The 15,176-nt window shown below is 35.9% G+C and overlaps 1 protein-coding gene across 7 annotated transcripts in view; it reads right to left on the bottom strand.

Moving 5' to 3' along the window:
• Positions 1–15,176, bottom strand: part of ATM (ATM serine/threonine kinase) — a 135,494-nt gene that overhangs the window by 93,302 nt on the left and 27,016 nt on the right. For 6 of the 7 annotated variants that reach the window (XM_033206747.1, XM_033206750.1, XM_033206751.1 and 3 more), the window contains 9 exons: positions 13,443–13,814; positions 12,502–12,696; positions 11,628–11,723; positions 10,394–10,619; positions 8,127–8,252; positions 6,402–6,527; positions 4,950–5,039; positions 2,701–2,872; positions 1,412–1,611 (listed from right to left, as the gene is read on the bottom strand). In XM_033206747.1, the coding sequence (XP_033062638.1) occupies positions 1,412–1,611; positions 2,701–2,872; positions 4,950–5,039; positions 6,402–6,527; positions 8,127–8,252; positions 10,394–10,619; positions 11,628–11,723; positions 12,502–12,696; positions 13,443–13,814 (1,603 nt within the window). Of the gene's footprint in view, positions 1–1,411; positions 1,612–2,700; positions 2,873–4,949; positions 5,040–6,401; positions 6,528–8,126; positions 8,253–10,393; positions 10,620–11,627; positions 11,724–12,501; positions 12,697–13,442; positions 13,815–15,176 lie in introns of those variants that run through there. The other variant, XM_033206753.1, reaches the window with a different exon arrangement.

Raw genomic sequence — 15,176 nt, 5'->3', positions numbered from 1 at the left:
GGAAATTAAACGATCCTTTTCATTATTTGACATGAGAGTCATGTACATGAGGTTACTGAATGTTTTGAAGTGACTTGAAACACCAATACTTTAAGAAAAGCATATAACTTCCTCTTGGTCAGGGATAGAGACTTAACTAGAGTATCTGCCAGGACCTAAACCAGGGGCCCAAATAGGGCACAACCAAACTTGTTTTCTTACTCTAAGGGACTGACGTGCATTTTCACCAAGGGTGGGAAACATGACCAGGGATTCCACCAATGACTCTGCCTAAAATTTACTGTGATCACAGGTTCTAATGTTTGACAATTTGCTGGAACTGGGGACATGACCTAGGATCCAACTTGTTCCTCGCTAGGCCAGGGGCTCTACCTCCATATACACTGGGGCTAGGGCTAAGAAAATGGCTCACATGGTCAGATTAGTTATATACAAGGTTGCTGAGCAAATAAGTAAATGAGCAAATAAGTAAAGGTTGAGTGGATAGCCAGGTTTTGGGGCGTTTTTTTAACTGCTAGTGAAGAAATTTATAAGTTTAGTCAGAAAAAAAGATAAACTGTGTGATGTTGGCTTGGATTTGAAGGTATCTATCAACAGACAGATAAATGGAAAGGGTGAAGGCAGAAGAGGAATTACTTTTGGAACATTCTCATCAAAGTATAAATCTAATCATAAGGAAACATCAGACAAACTCAGAGCAATGGACCTGTACTATTCAAATATATGAAGGTCATGATAAATAAAGAACTGTTCCAGATTGAAGGAGACTAAACAGACTACTCACCTAAATGCAATGACAAAATGTTAACTTCCTGATTTTGATGATTACACTCTGGCTAAACAGAAGTGTATCCTTATTTTTAGGAAATATACACTGAAGTATAAGGAGCATCATGTGTGCAACTTCAACTCAAAATGGTTCAGAGAAAATGATATGTGTATCTGTGTATGAGTGTGTGTGTGGAGAGAGGGAATGATTAGGTAAATATGGTAAAATGTTAACTGTAGTATTCTTGTAACTTCACTATCATTTTGAAATCAAATCCAAAAAACTGGAAATATTTAAACTAAGGTCAAAGGCAAGATTCCAACTTCAAACACAATGTTATGTAATATTTTTACATTCAGGGTCTATGTTTCTTAGCCTAATTAAATAATTTATAAGAATTAAACCTAAAGAGAATAAATCTATCCAAAACCCATCTAAGTTTTAATATTTCAGCATCCACTTAAATTTGTTCATAGCACATTAAAAGAAAAAGTGTTATTTTCCAACTAGTCTCAGGTTCATTCCTCAAGAAAGCAATTTCAATTCTTCAAAGATACCATGTGATTCTTACATGTCAACTCATTACATTTAGTCAGCAACATCAGATAAAACCCAAGAGCTTCTTCATTTAACGTAACTCACCATATGCAGGTGGAGGGATTTGGTAGGGTCTAGCGTGCTAGAATCAATTAACATTAACAATTTCCTCCGAATATCAGCTGCCCTAAAGGACACAGTATTGGTCTGAGCAGTAGTTACACACAAACACAAGAACTTGAGCATGTCTAGGAAGAGTAGATCTTGCTTTGACAGATATTCTTCAGCTAAAGGATTAATGGCACCTAAAAATAAAAAGTACTCATTAACACAAAGAGAGGGGGCACAACAGCCACATATATTCATATTAACTTAAATTTCCTCCTCTTCACAAAAAAAAAATATGAAAAGCAAAATTATAGTGAAATTAATTATATACTAAAAGCTTCAAAACTCTTTTTGAAAAATTATCCAGCATTCTTTTGTCAAGAAATAATTTAAAATATGGGGGAAAAAACCCTTTAGACAAACGATCACTGCAATAATGTTTATTATAGGAAAATAGAAAAAAATTTAAATTTCTAATAATACAAAATGTCAAGTAAATTATGGTACTTATATAAGATTGAAAAATGGTGAAGCCATTAAAAAGAATGACTATCAAAAAAAGTAACTACATGGAAAAAATACTTATAATTAAACAGGCATTCATAACATATGTGAATGTTGATGTTGATTACAATTTTGAAAGTTTCTACAGAGAAATAATAGAAAAAGGTTAACAGCAATGGGATTACGGATATGTTTTCATTTCCTGCTATTTGCCCAAATAACCTATGATATGGTTTTATTTTTTTTTTTTTTTTGAGACAGAGTCTCGCTCTGTCGCCCAGGCTGGAATACAGTTGCACAATCTCGGCTCACTGCAACCTCCACCTTTCCAGGTTCATGCCATTCTCCTTCCTCAGTCTCCCGAGTAGCTGGGACTACAGGCACCTGCCACCAGGCCCGGCTAATTTTTGTGTTTTTAGTAGAAACGGGGTTTCACCATGTTAGCTAGGATGGTCTTGATCTCCTGACCTCCTGATCCACCTGCCTCAGCCTCCCAAAGTGCTGAGATTACAAGCGTGAGCCCCCACACCTGGCCTGGTTTTATTTCTTTAATAGTTATCTTAAGTTCCTTTTATGAAGAATAAAATAAGAAACTAATAAAATATGAAACTAATAAATTCAAGTAAAAATCAGAAAAATATAAAGTATATAGGAAAGGAACAATCCTAAAAGGCTATACTAAGGGAAAATGAAATAAGCATAAAATTGATATCAATGAGGCCTCTTATACTGCCAAATCAATAATAGGTAAAAGAAATACCAAGTAGTAAACAGGTATTTACCTATGGTACTTTGGCTCTCTCCAGGTTCATTTGCATCACTAACACTACTATCAGGGTAATCGTTAAATAGATTCATGGATGACTGCTCCTCCACCTCCATTAGATTTCCAGTAGTATCCTGTTCCATTGATTCTACTTCTCCACGGTCAGATGGCTTTTTGATTAAGGATGCCTTCAAGGAAGAGAAACAAAGATGTTCAAGATGGCTTCTTGCAGGAGCATGTTGTAGTTAAAATTTACCTAATCAGGCCAGGCACAGAGGCTCACGTCTGTAATCCCAGCAATTTGGGAGGCCGAGGCAGGCAGATCACCTGAGGTCAGGAGTTCGAAATCAACCTGGCCAACATGGTGAAACCTTGTCTCTATTCAAAATACAAAAATTAGCTGGGTGTGGTGGTGGACACCTGTAATCCCAGCTACTCAGGAAGCTGAGGCAGGAGAATCACTTGAACTCGGGAGGCAGAGGTTGCAGTGAGCCGAGATGATGCCACTGCACTCTAGCCTGGGTTTGACAAAGCAAGACTCTGTCTCAAAAAAAAAAAAAAAAATTTACCTCATCAAACAATTCAAGGTTCATGTGTAAATATGAACACTACAGTGCTTTTTCTACTAAATCTAAATGTCCAACAATAGTAAAATGGATATATAACCTGCAATATGTCTACATAACAAAATAATATGCAAACTTTAAAAATTATTTCTTATACTAAGAAGTTCTGTAACACCCAAAGTGTTACCCAAAGAGGGGGTAGGAAAATGTCTAAATTGGTATGACTATTTTGGAGGACAATGACAATATCCATCAAAAAGTAAAATTTACATTCCTTTTGAACAAGAACGTCTATTGCTAGAAATTATCCTATATCCATCATATACACAAATACAAATAGACAAAATAAAAGTACAATAATCTGTACCACAGAAGTCGTTGTAACCCAAAAAACTAGAAACCACTTAAAATGTTAATTAAGAGCAGATAGTCTTTTTGGCCCAGTGCAGTGGCTCACACCAGTAATCCAAGCACTTTGGGAGGCCAAGGTGGGAGGATCATTTGAGGTCAGGAGTTCTAGACCAGCCTGGCCAACACGGTGAAATCTGGTCTGTACTAAAAATATAAAAATTAGCCGGTTGCGGTGGCACACATCTGTAATCCTAGCTTCTCAGGAGGCTGAGGCAGGAGACTCTCTTGAAGCTGGGAGGTGGAGGCTGCAGTGAGCCGAGACTGTGCCACTGAACTCCAGCCCGGGCAAAAGAGCAAGACTTCATCTCAATAAAACAAAAATAAAAATAAATAAAAAAAAGAAAAAAAAAAGGAGCAGATAAGCTTTCATATACATATATACTATTCACTATTCCCACACAATAGAATACCATGCACTACTAAATAAATAAAGTGTAACAGCAGATAGCTTATAAGTACAGTGACATGGAAAATGATTAAGATGTGTCATAAAATGGAAATATTCAAGTTATAGAATATGTTTTCACTCAATAGATATTTCAATATCTACTTTGTATGCCCGGCAGTGTTTCAGAAAAAAGAATGTATGTGGCATAAGCCCATTTGTATGGAAGAAAAATAAATACTACAATACGAATATGTTGCTTGCCTGGCAAGATTTTTGGTCACTTTTAAAGAACAAGGAATTATTTTAAATTTTGGTACAATGTTGCATAGAAACAGGTGTGAGCCTGGATGATTCCTTCCCAATTTTTTAGTGTATTATTTATTGAGAAACTAAAGGCAGGCACTGACTATGCTAGGTATTGATATCAAGAAGCAGTCAGGTGTATTTCCCCACAAGACAAGTAACTTTATTTAATTTCCACATTTTATTTTATTTCACTCTGTCGCCTAGGCTGGAGTGCAGTGGCATGATCTTGGCTCACTGCAATCTCTGCCTTCCAGGTTTAAATGATTCTCCTGCCTCAGCCTCCTGAGTAGCTGGGACTACAGGTGCATGTCAGCATGCCCGGCTAATTTTTTAGTATTTTTAGTAGAGACGGGGTTTCAACATGTTAGTCAGGATGGTCTCAATCTCCTGACCTTGTGATCCACCCACCTCGGCCTCCCAAAGTGCTGGGATTACAGGCGTGAGCCACCGCGCCCGGCCTTAATTTCCACATTTATAAAAATGTAAGATGCTATATGTTGTGACATGCATCCTTATTTACAAAGATATTTCAACAAAAAAAATTATGCCTATTAGAATCAAAATATGGTAAGAAAAAAAAGGAAGCATACTTACAAAACTTTTACAAATATCAGCAATGTCATTCATTAGCTTTGATGTTAACAATCGCAGGAAAATGCCAGATGCAATCTTATTTGGACTCTTCTGCAATTAAGACAAACAAAGAACCAAGCAACAAAGAAATAAAAACAATTATTCTTGGCAGTGTTTTCTCTATCTTGAATGAAATGTAGATAAATAGTTTACTATCAGGGCCAAGATATACACTGCTTCAAAAACACATCTTTTCTTAGAGTAATAATAACTATACTGTGCATCTTTCATTGTGCTTTAACAACATTAAAGTAACAGCTATTGACCCTAAACATAAGTAAGCTATAATTATAGGTTAGAGTTTATTCTTCTACTTTTCTCCTTCCCCACTTACACCAAAAGGGAGGAAAAACACGTTACAAAACCAAGAAATACGTTGATAATATTGATATATGGCCATGTACCTAATACTAGGTTTCAAATATATTTCCAATTATTATCAATACTCTGGGGCCTGGCTTGGCTACCCCACAGGCTGCTGCAGATAAAAACAAAGATTACACACAGTAGCACTCTTTCTACCAAATGTTATGTAAGATGATCTGAGCAAAAGAAAGTAAAGTATGTGCTGGAGTTATTGTTGTGCTGCTCACTAGCCCTGCTATGCATACCACATAGTTTGGGTCAAAAAATTTTTATTGACTGAATGAAAATATCCTAGGAATAAAAAAGTCATCTTTATGGTTGTATATAAAAGTTGTAAGACAATCTCAGAAAACTTCCTGAAATTATAAAATTAGTTTCATGAGAAACTCAGATTCCTATTGCTTCTTTGTCTGGATATTACCTTTATGTACCATTCAATTTAATCTTAAATCAGTTTATGTAACTTACGAATGTGACCAGATATGGTAGCTCAAACCTGTAATCACAGCACTTTGAGACGCCATGGTGGAAGGATCACTTGAGCCCAGGGTTTGAGATTAGCTGGGGCAATGTGTAAAACCCCATCAATACAAAAAAATACAAAAATACAAAAATCAACCTGGCATGGTGGTATACACTTGTAGTCCCAGCTACTAAGGAGGCTGAGGTGGGAGGATCACTTGAGCTCAGGAAGTCAAAGCTGCTGGATCGCAGTGATGTGATCACTCGCTCTGGGTAAAAGAGCGAGAGACTGTATCAAAAAAAAAGAATAAAAATAAAAGTAAAAAATAAACTTATGAGTGGACACCAAAACAGTAACACCAACCAGTAATCAATCCCTTGCATAGGCTACAATTTCAAGTAAAAAGAACATTTTAGCTAGGTGGTACATGAATGTAGTCCCAATTACTTGGGAGGCTGAGGCAGGAGAATTGCTGGAAACCGGGAGGTCAAGGAGATAGTGAGTTGTGACAATCTCACTGCACTGCAGCCCGGGTGTCAGAGAAAGATCCTATCTCACAAAACAAAACAAGAATAAAATCTTACCTTGGTACAGTTACTCAAGCAACGTGTACATAGATGCATCATATTTCTCAAGGAACCAATTCTGAATTCCTCATTTGTCTTATTTTTAAACAGAGTGATACTTTCTCCTGCACATTGCATTAGAGACTATTACGAATAGAAGGAAAAATGCAAATTCCAGTTAAAATTATAGTTTAGTATTGCTTTTTAAAGTGTACTTTGATCTTGGACAAACTATAAAATAAAAAATAAAGTGCACTTCAGAGAAAAAATGAAATGTTCTTAGAAGTTCCACGTAGTTATACAGCATAAGCAAAAATCATTAACAATTTTTTTAAATGGCAAATCTTATACTCTGTTCCTGCAAATCATACCAGTAACAGAGTACTACCAAGAGATAAGAGTTTCATTCTTACAGCCTACTTGATTAACACCCTTAATCAAAGATTCTTCAATATAACTGATCAAAGGGAAAACTTTAAAAAAGACAGACAAAAATCAATATTTTAATGAGATTAAATTTTAATGTGATATTACTTCATTTACTATTATTTATAGTTGGCTTACAGTAATTTCAAATTTTAAGAATACATAGGCTGGGCATGGTGGCTCATGACTGTAATCCCAGCATTTTGGGAGGCCAAGGCAGGCAGATCATGAAGTCAGGAGATCAAGACCATCCTGCCCAACATGGTGAAACCCCGTCTCTACTAAAAATACAAAATTAGCCGGGCATGGTGGTGGGCACCTGTAATCCCAGCTACTTGGGAGGCTGAGGTAGGAGAATCGCTTGAACCAGGGAGTCAGAGGTTGCAGTGAGCTGAGATCATGCCACTACACTCCAGTCTGGCAGCAGAGCAAGACTGTCTCAAGTTTCCTGACTTTTTAATGGCGATCATTAAAAAGTCAGGAAACAACAGGTGCTGGAGAGGATGAGGAGAAACAGGAATGCTTTTACACTGTTGGTGGGAGTGTAAATTAGTTCAACCATTGTGGAAGACAGTGTGGCGATTCCTCAAGGATCTAGAACTAGAAACACCATTTGACTCAGTAATCCCATTACTGGGTACATACCCAAAGGATTATAAATCGTTTTACTATAAAGACACATGCACACACATGTTTATAGAGGCACCGTTCACAATAGCAAAAACTTGGAAGCAACCCAAATGCCCATCAATGACAGACCGGATAAAGATAATGTGGCACATATACACCATGGAATACCATGCAGCCATAAAAAAGGATGAGTTCATGTCCTTTGCAGGGACATGGAGGAAGCTGGAAACCATCATTCTCAGCAAACTAACACAAGAACAGAAAAACAAACACCACATGTTCTCACTCGTAAGTGGGAGCTGAACAATGAGAACACATGGACACAGAGAGGGGAACATCACACACCAGGGCCTGTCGGGGTGGGGGGCTAGGGGAGGGACAGCATTAGGAGAAATACCTAACGCAGATGACGGGTAGATAAGTGCAGCAAACCACCATGGCACTGTATACCTATGTAACAAACCTGCATGTTCTGTATCATGTACCCCAGGGCTTAAAGTATAATAATAATTAAAAATTAAAACAATTAAAACATACATAGTATAATTTCTTCTCATATTACACAAATAAAAGAGAAAGGGTTAACCTGCACAAAATTTAATGTCTTCCAAACAAATGTAATAATTTTCTCAGGAATACATTTCATTTAAATTTAATCTGAAACTTTATTAGTATAAATTCTCCTACCTTGGCTTTCTGGAATAATTCTGACTTATATGCTTCCTCTTCAGCTATTACACCCATATAACAGTAGCAGCCAAGGACACCCACCAAAAGACTTGAACACCGGACAAGCGTTTCCGAATTTGTAATCTTAAAGTAAACCACAAATAAAAATATATATATTTCATAAATAATTTAGTATACTCTATCTTTTACAAGAACAAATTCTACATACATATTAAAAAACAAAAGTTCAGTTAACTGACTTAAAGATGGCATATTCTGAATATCTCTAAAAACAGCTAGGAGATCACTGTAGAATTATAACCAGGATTCTCCAGAAAAATAGCCTAAGTATCTCCTAATGGCCAAGCAGGTTCGGGTGGAGCGTGTACTGTACATGCAGGCCCTTAAATATTTGAGGTAGGGATGAAAGAAAAGAAAAAAAGCTTCACAGGCAAATAAATGACTATAAGTTTTAGATCATAAAGAGACAATAAAATGACATTTTAAGCTTCTGAAGAACAGGAATCTTGACTTACTCAGCTTTTTAGACTCCACAGACTAGCATAAAACATTTTTTCTAGTAGATAAAGTTTAGACAGCTGGCCGGGCATGGTGGCTCACACCTGTAACTCCAACACTTTGGGAGGCCGAGGTGGGCGGATCACCTGAGGTCAGGAGTTTGAGACCAACCTGGCTAACGTGGTGAAACCTTGTCTCTACCAAAAATACAAAAATTAGCCAGGCGTGATGGCAGGCACCTATAATCCCAGCTATTCAGGAGGCTGAGGCAGGAAAATTGCTTGAACCCAGGAGGTGAAGGTTGCAATGAGCCGAGATCACACCACTGCACTCCAGCCTGGGCAACACAGCAAGACTCCATCTCAAAAAAAAAAAAAAGTTTAGACAATTTTATAGAACTACGTAAGAATCTGCTAAGTTACAAACAATATGTTCAGATTTTTTTTTTGCTCCTATAGGGTAGGAAATGGTATTTTAGGAGAAAATATACAAAACTAAATTACTTTGTAATGAAAGTGGTTTACAATTGTGGTGCAGAAGAATGTCAGTAAAAGATCACAAAGAGGTACACTGTCCCTTCTCAGGTCCTCAAGTCATTTTCCCTGGTTACTGAATTCACTCCTTTCAACAGATTGTAGGCTTTATTTCATTTAATCATTTACCATGTAATAAGGCACTGTGGAGGATACAAAGATTAATAAAAGTATGTATGCCCTTTTAAGAGTTTATGTTTAAGAGTTATAGATCAAGAGATATTTGTATACAAACCATATGTAAATATCCACGGTATAAAGAAGATGCTGTCATTAAAAATGTGAAACATTAAGTACTATGAAATTAAAAGATGAAAAATTATTAGGCCAGGCACAGTGGCTCACGCCTGTAATCCTAGCACTTTGGGATGCTGAGGTGGGTCCACCACCTGAGGTCGGGAGTTCAAGACCAGCCTGGCCAACATGGCAAAACCCCATCTCTACTAAAAATACAAAAATTAGCTGGGCATGATAGCACGTGCCTGTCCCAGCTACTTGGAAGACTGAGGCAGGAGAATTGCCTGAGCTGGAAGACGGAGGTTGCAGTGAGCCAAGATCATGTCACTGCACTCCAGCCTGGGCAACAGAGCAAGGCTCCATCTCAAAAAGAAAAATTCTTAGAATCTTACCTTCTGAGATTCTAAGAAAGGCATTAGCAAGTATTTTCACATGTGGATGATCTGAATACACAGAAATAGGTAGAAAGACATTTCACATTTTCAAAAATGGAAGTTTTGGCAAGAGAATAGTATACATGAAGAGAACTCGTGATTTTATGAGGCTAAAGGAAATTCCTAGACGACGTCTAAAATAATTGCTAGTCCATTTATTGTATTTACTAATCACTTGTCTCTCTTCAAATGCCACCAAAATCTATTAGATTTGTTTAAATTGTGTTCTTTTCTATTACTGTAACATCTCACTCCTTTGTATTTAGAGGTTTTTTCAATCATATAATCCCCATGCTCAAACTCTATTCCTCACTAACCTACACGAGGAATTCTTTTACGTCTATCATAATTTCCAGTACAGAGGAAGTACTCAAATTATCATTCTTGAGTTTTCCTTTAATGACGCTAAGTTGTCCCAATTTGTAGCCCTTTCCTGCCACTTTGCTTTTAAAATCAAGCCTCCCACCATCCTTGGTGTTTTTCCTCCCCCTATTTCTCCTTCCTAACAGTTTATCAAAGCTGAATCATATATAAACTTAGTTCTTTTTTTAAAAAATCTCACCTCAGATGAGTAATTATTTAGGAGCTGTTCTGACAATCCCAGAAGATAGTGATCCAGTGATTCCTTGAGATTCTGGTGGACAGAGAAGCCAGTACTGGACTGGTGCTTTTCTATACCACATTCTCTCACAATGGTTAAAAAGTCCATCTTGTCAAAAGTTGTCTGAAGAAATAGTTCTTCTACTTCTGAGAATGAAAGTTCTTCTTTATCTTTTCGGTGGTGGTCACTTCAAGAAAGTAAAATCTTTAATTTATAAACAAACTACCTAATGCTTCGCCTATATGTATTCGCAATATATTACAAAGGGAAACATTAACCTAGTATCTACATCATTCAAAGACTACTTATATAATTAATAGATTATTATTTTAAATGCTTCTCTCCTTTGGACTTTGATACCTACTTGTATCAAATTTCATTATTCAGTAGCAAAATTTACCAATAGACAGAGAAAAAAATACAAGTTACAATTTCAAAGGCAAATTCAGAAAGTATTTTTAAAAATACCAGGTATCAATGTTAAGCATAACATTCTCCGCAAACACAACCCTTTTTTCCCCAAGCAGAAGGAGTAGCAAGCATAGATTTAAAAACCTTTAATATCTGGTATGGTTAAGCAGTTACACATCCTTTGGGTTAGAAAAGTAATGATCTTGCAACCAAGTTTCATTATTGTTGTTGGTATTTATTTGTTTTTCACTATTAATTTCTCCAAAAAGTAGGAATTTTTTTCATCTTTTGCCCTCTTGGAGGAGATAAAGAATCTTTGTGCCAGTGAGTAGTTTTCAGTCACAGCAATACAATCTAAGTCTCTTGAGTCAATCAACTAAAATCAGGTTTGGATTTATTTTTGTTTTCAATTATCCTTAGTTTTTAAAGCTAACAAATAGTTAAATCATAGTTGATGTACAGAAATGGGTAACATCTTTAAGAACTTATTTCATATAAATTATATATTCTTAATTTCCTAGCAAAATCACTCAACTTTTCTCATTGGCACTTGCCACATATTATACTACACAGCATTAAAAAATTGTAACCTTGGTCTAATGTTATATAACACAGATTACAACCACTGAATAAAAACAGCCTCTTCCCTGGCTAACAGTTGCAATTTGTTTTGGACCAATTTAGTTTACAATTATTAAGATGCAGTTACTACACAGCTAAAATTATCATCTTCGTAATTAAACTTACAGCTTAAAATGACAAAGAACATTATTAGATAACATACCATTCTGGCACACTTTGGAAAAAATTCATTGCAGCTTTACAGTTTTTCATAGTGAGACTCACAAGAATTTTCTCCAGTACAAGATGAGGAAAATTACTATAAAGAAAAACAAAAAGCTTCACTTAGAAGACCAAAAGCCACATAAAGAATACTTTAACATCCATGTTTAGCTATAAATCTTGACTTCTAAAATTTGGATCCTAGATTAAAATTGTTTTCATCTATACCGAATTTCTTAATATCTAAAAGGACAATTTAAGGAGGACAACCATTGTTACTATCATTTCCAATACTGTTTAGAAACAGGATGTCTGATTAACAGTATTTCTGAAATAAATAAAAGGTTGTAAAATTAAAGCAAAAGTACTTTAATTGGATCCATTCAGAGGTCTGCTCTCCAATCATTTGGTTCCAATTACCATCTGTGCAAAGGTTAAGTGGACAAGTGACTCTATTCCTTTATCCTCGTGTTTACATCCTGTTTTGTCTTCCTCATTTCCTCACCCCATTCATAAAACATATTTTACCAAAAAGACACTCCCATTATGAGAAAGGATCCAGGATCTACATAACTGAGATATATGGACTCATTTATTTAAAAAATCAGAAAGGGACACATAAATGCTCAAAGAATTATATGTGCATTCTTCATGCACATCCGCCATATTCTCACAGTGAGACAACCCTTTATTTCAGAAGCAATCAGGCATAAAGATACAGATAGACTGTAAAAACAAACGTAATATTTAATAATTAAGGTTAGATCTGGGAGATTCTGCATTACTATTATAAAATAAAGCCATCTGGCATCAAGTAAGTGGAGAGAGCCTGACAAAACAAAAAAACCAGCAGCATGCTAACGAACTTAAATTACCTGTGAATAATTGGAGGCACTTCTGTACTATTTTCTAAGTCACCATCTAGCTGATAGAATAAGAGCCATTTCATTATTGATTCCTTTAAAGAAAAGCTTCTATTTACTTCACACATATTTTGCTCTATTCCCATTTTTACTGTTCCAGGAACTATACTGGTGGTCAGTGCCAAAGTCAAACAGCATACTGCAGGACTATAACAAAACAAAGGACAATTGTGAAAAGCAAGCTCTTGGAGGGGCAAAGACTTTATCTATCAGGACAGTGCCTGGCACAAACATTTAGTTAAGTTGACTAAATGAACATAAAAATTGTTAAAAGTCTGATTACATTTGGGAAGATTCTTGATTAAAAAATAGTTCTTTTATTAACAGTGCATAGTATTACAATTTTAACAAGGCTATTAAGTAAATAATGATAAATTGCACATAAAAGAAATTTAAACTCTTGGTAATTCTTTAAAGGAAGTCTTTTGGATACACATATACAATTAGAAGGAATAAAACCTGGTGTCTGATGCATCAGTAGGATGACTACGGTTAACATTAATCTATTGTACATTTCAAAATAGCAAGAAGAGAATAATTTAAATGTTCCTAGCATGAAGAAAAGATATGTAGGGTGATGATATCCCATCACTCTACATGAGTGTGTCATATGAGTGTGTCAAATTATCACATGTACCTTGAAAATACATAACTCTATCATAGATCAATTAAAAATTTTTTAATTAAAAAAAGAAAGTCCTTAACATTAGGCTTTAATAATTTGTCGACATTTATGCATTTATTAAGTCTTCTTGGCCAAACAAGAAAAGCATCTGAAATAGAATTTGACATCTTTAACTGAAGTAACAAACTATGAAAATGATCAGGGATATGTGAGTGTGTGTCTGTGTGTGTTTATATGTAAAGTCAGACATAATGCATGCTAAACTTACCATGAAGGTCTGCAGGCTGACCCAGTAAATAACTTCCAGAATTCTCTGTCAACCTCAACTAAACTACTCTGAATTATGGCTCCAAGTAAGCCAAAGTTTTCAGCTTGTATTTGCTCAGAACTTATACCACGAAAGGTAATACACCAAATTTTATTCCAGAGTTTTAATAAATCTGACTTTTGTGAGCTTTCTAGGTTTGACCTCTTGTCTTGACACAATGCAACTTCTGTAAGGCATCGTAACACATATGGTGTACGTTCCCCATGTCGCTGTTGGGGTAGAAGCTGAGACAGTATCATCAGTAATGGAGACAGCTCACAGTTAGGTAAACTTGCAGGATACTTTGATATTAATTGGGTTGCAATCTGTAGCCTAAAAAAAAAAAAAAAAAGGATAATTTGAAAACTATTCAATCACATTAACAAACTAAGAGGAAATATATAGACATGGTACTCTTACAATATCCTAATTAGAGAATCACCATCATCATTTCCATAGTACTCTAAAAATAAACTGGCTCTTAATAGTTACTATGTCCCACTTCCTAAATTGCCAGGAAAATTGTCAACGTTTTGGCTAGCTGGGTTAAGCTGTTAAGTTTCCCTTAAACAAATATTTTAAAAGATGTTAAATTAGCAATATTTGGGCCAGGTGTGGTGGCTCACACCTGTAATCCCACCACTTTGGGAGGCCAAGGCAGGTGGCTCACAAGGTTAGGCATTCGAGACCAGCTGGCCAACATGGTGAAACCCAATCTCTATTAAAAATACAGAAATTAGCCGGGCATGGTGGCACATGCCTGGAATCCCAGCTACTCAGAAGGCTGAGGCAGGATAACCACTTGGACCCAGAAGGCGGAGGTTGCACTCAGCAACCTCTAGGTTGTATTCTCTAGAATGTGTGATATTTAAGAATAGGAATCTTATGTTATTCGTCTCTGTATCCCTAACACTTCGCCCACAGCAGGTGTTCAATAAACAACTCGACTAAATGGACAAATTAAGAATCTTAAACAGCTACTCTTAAATATAAAAATGAGCTTAAGTAATAGGTATTTAAATCAATATGCTTTTCCCCCTGAAGTCACTTACATTTAAACATTCCATCAACATGGTAATCAAAAGAGCACTGATCACGAGTTTGACTATAATCTATAAATCTCTGTCCTTACAAAAGTTGCTTAACCTCTCTGGGTTTCAGTTTCTTTTCAGTAAAGCAAACAGGCTGAACTAGATAAATTCTAAACATCCTTACCAGACCTAATATTTTGGGATTCCAAAGTATTCCATAATTTATTTGCTTACTTAAATATACATGGGAACATTATATGAGAATAAAGAAGACAGAAAATAAGAGAAAATAACTTTTTATCATAAGGTCAAAATTATTGTGATTTCTTAAAGTTATCTTTAACTTCTTCCTAATTCTATTAGAAGGTGCTATGTATGCTAAAATCTTTTGTTGAAGTGTACAATTCAGTGAATTCCATGAGGCACACACTTCTAATTGCCTATCAGCCAGCCAGTCCTCCTTCTTAACTTGCTATGACAATATGATTAGAAAAGTTGGCCTTGCCCTTGGCCCCAGCAAGTGAGCCATTAATGACTGATCTCATTTGTCATGGCAATCACATATCCCTTTGCTAGTAATAGGTTTGGGGGTAGACAAAAGACTTAGTTCTGGTTGAGATGAAAGGATTCCACTGAAAGTTTTCTGAAAAATAACATAAAAGAG

The sequence above is a fragment of the Trachypithecus francoisi genome, unplaced genomic scaffold (genome assembly GCF_009764315.1).
Source record: "Trachypithecus francoisi isolate TF-2019V2 unplaced genomic scaffold, Tfra_2.0 Lachesis_group8, whole genome shotgun sequence".
NCBI classification, from domain to species: Eukaryota; Metazoa; Chordata; class Mammalia; order Primates; family Cercopithecidae; genus Trachypithecus; species Trachypithecus francoisi.
This window is presented reverse-complemented; position numbering and strand designations above follow the sequence as displayed.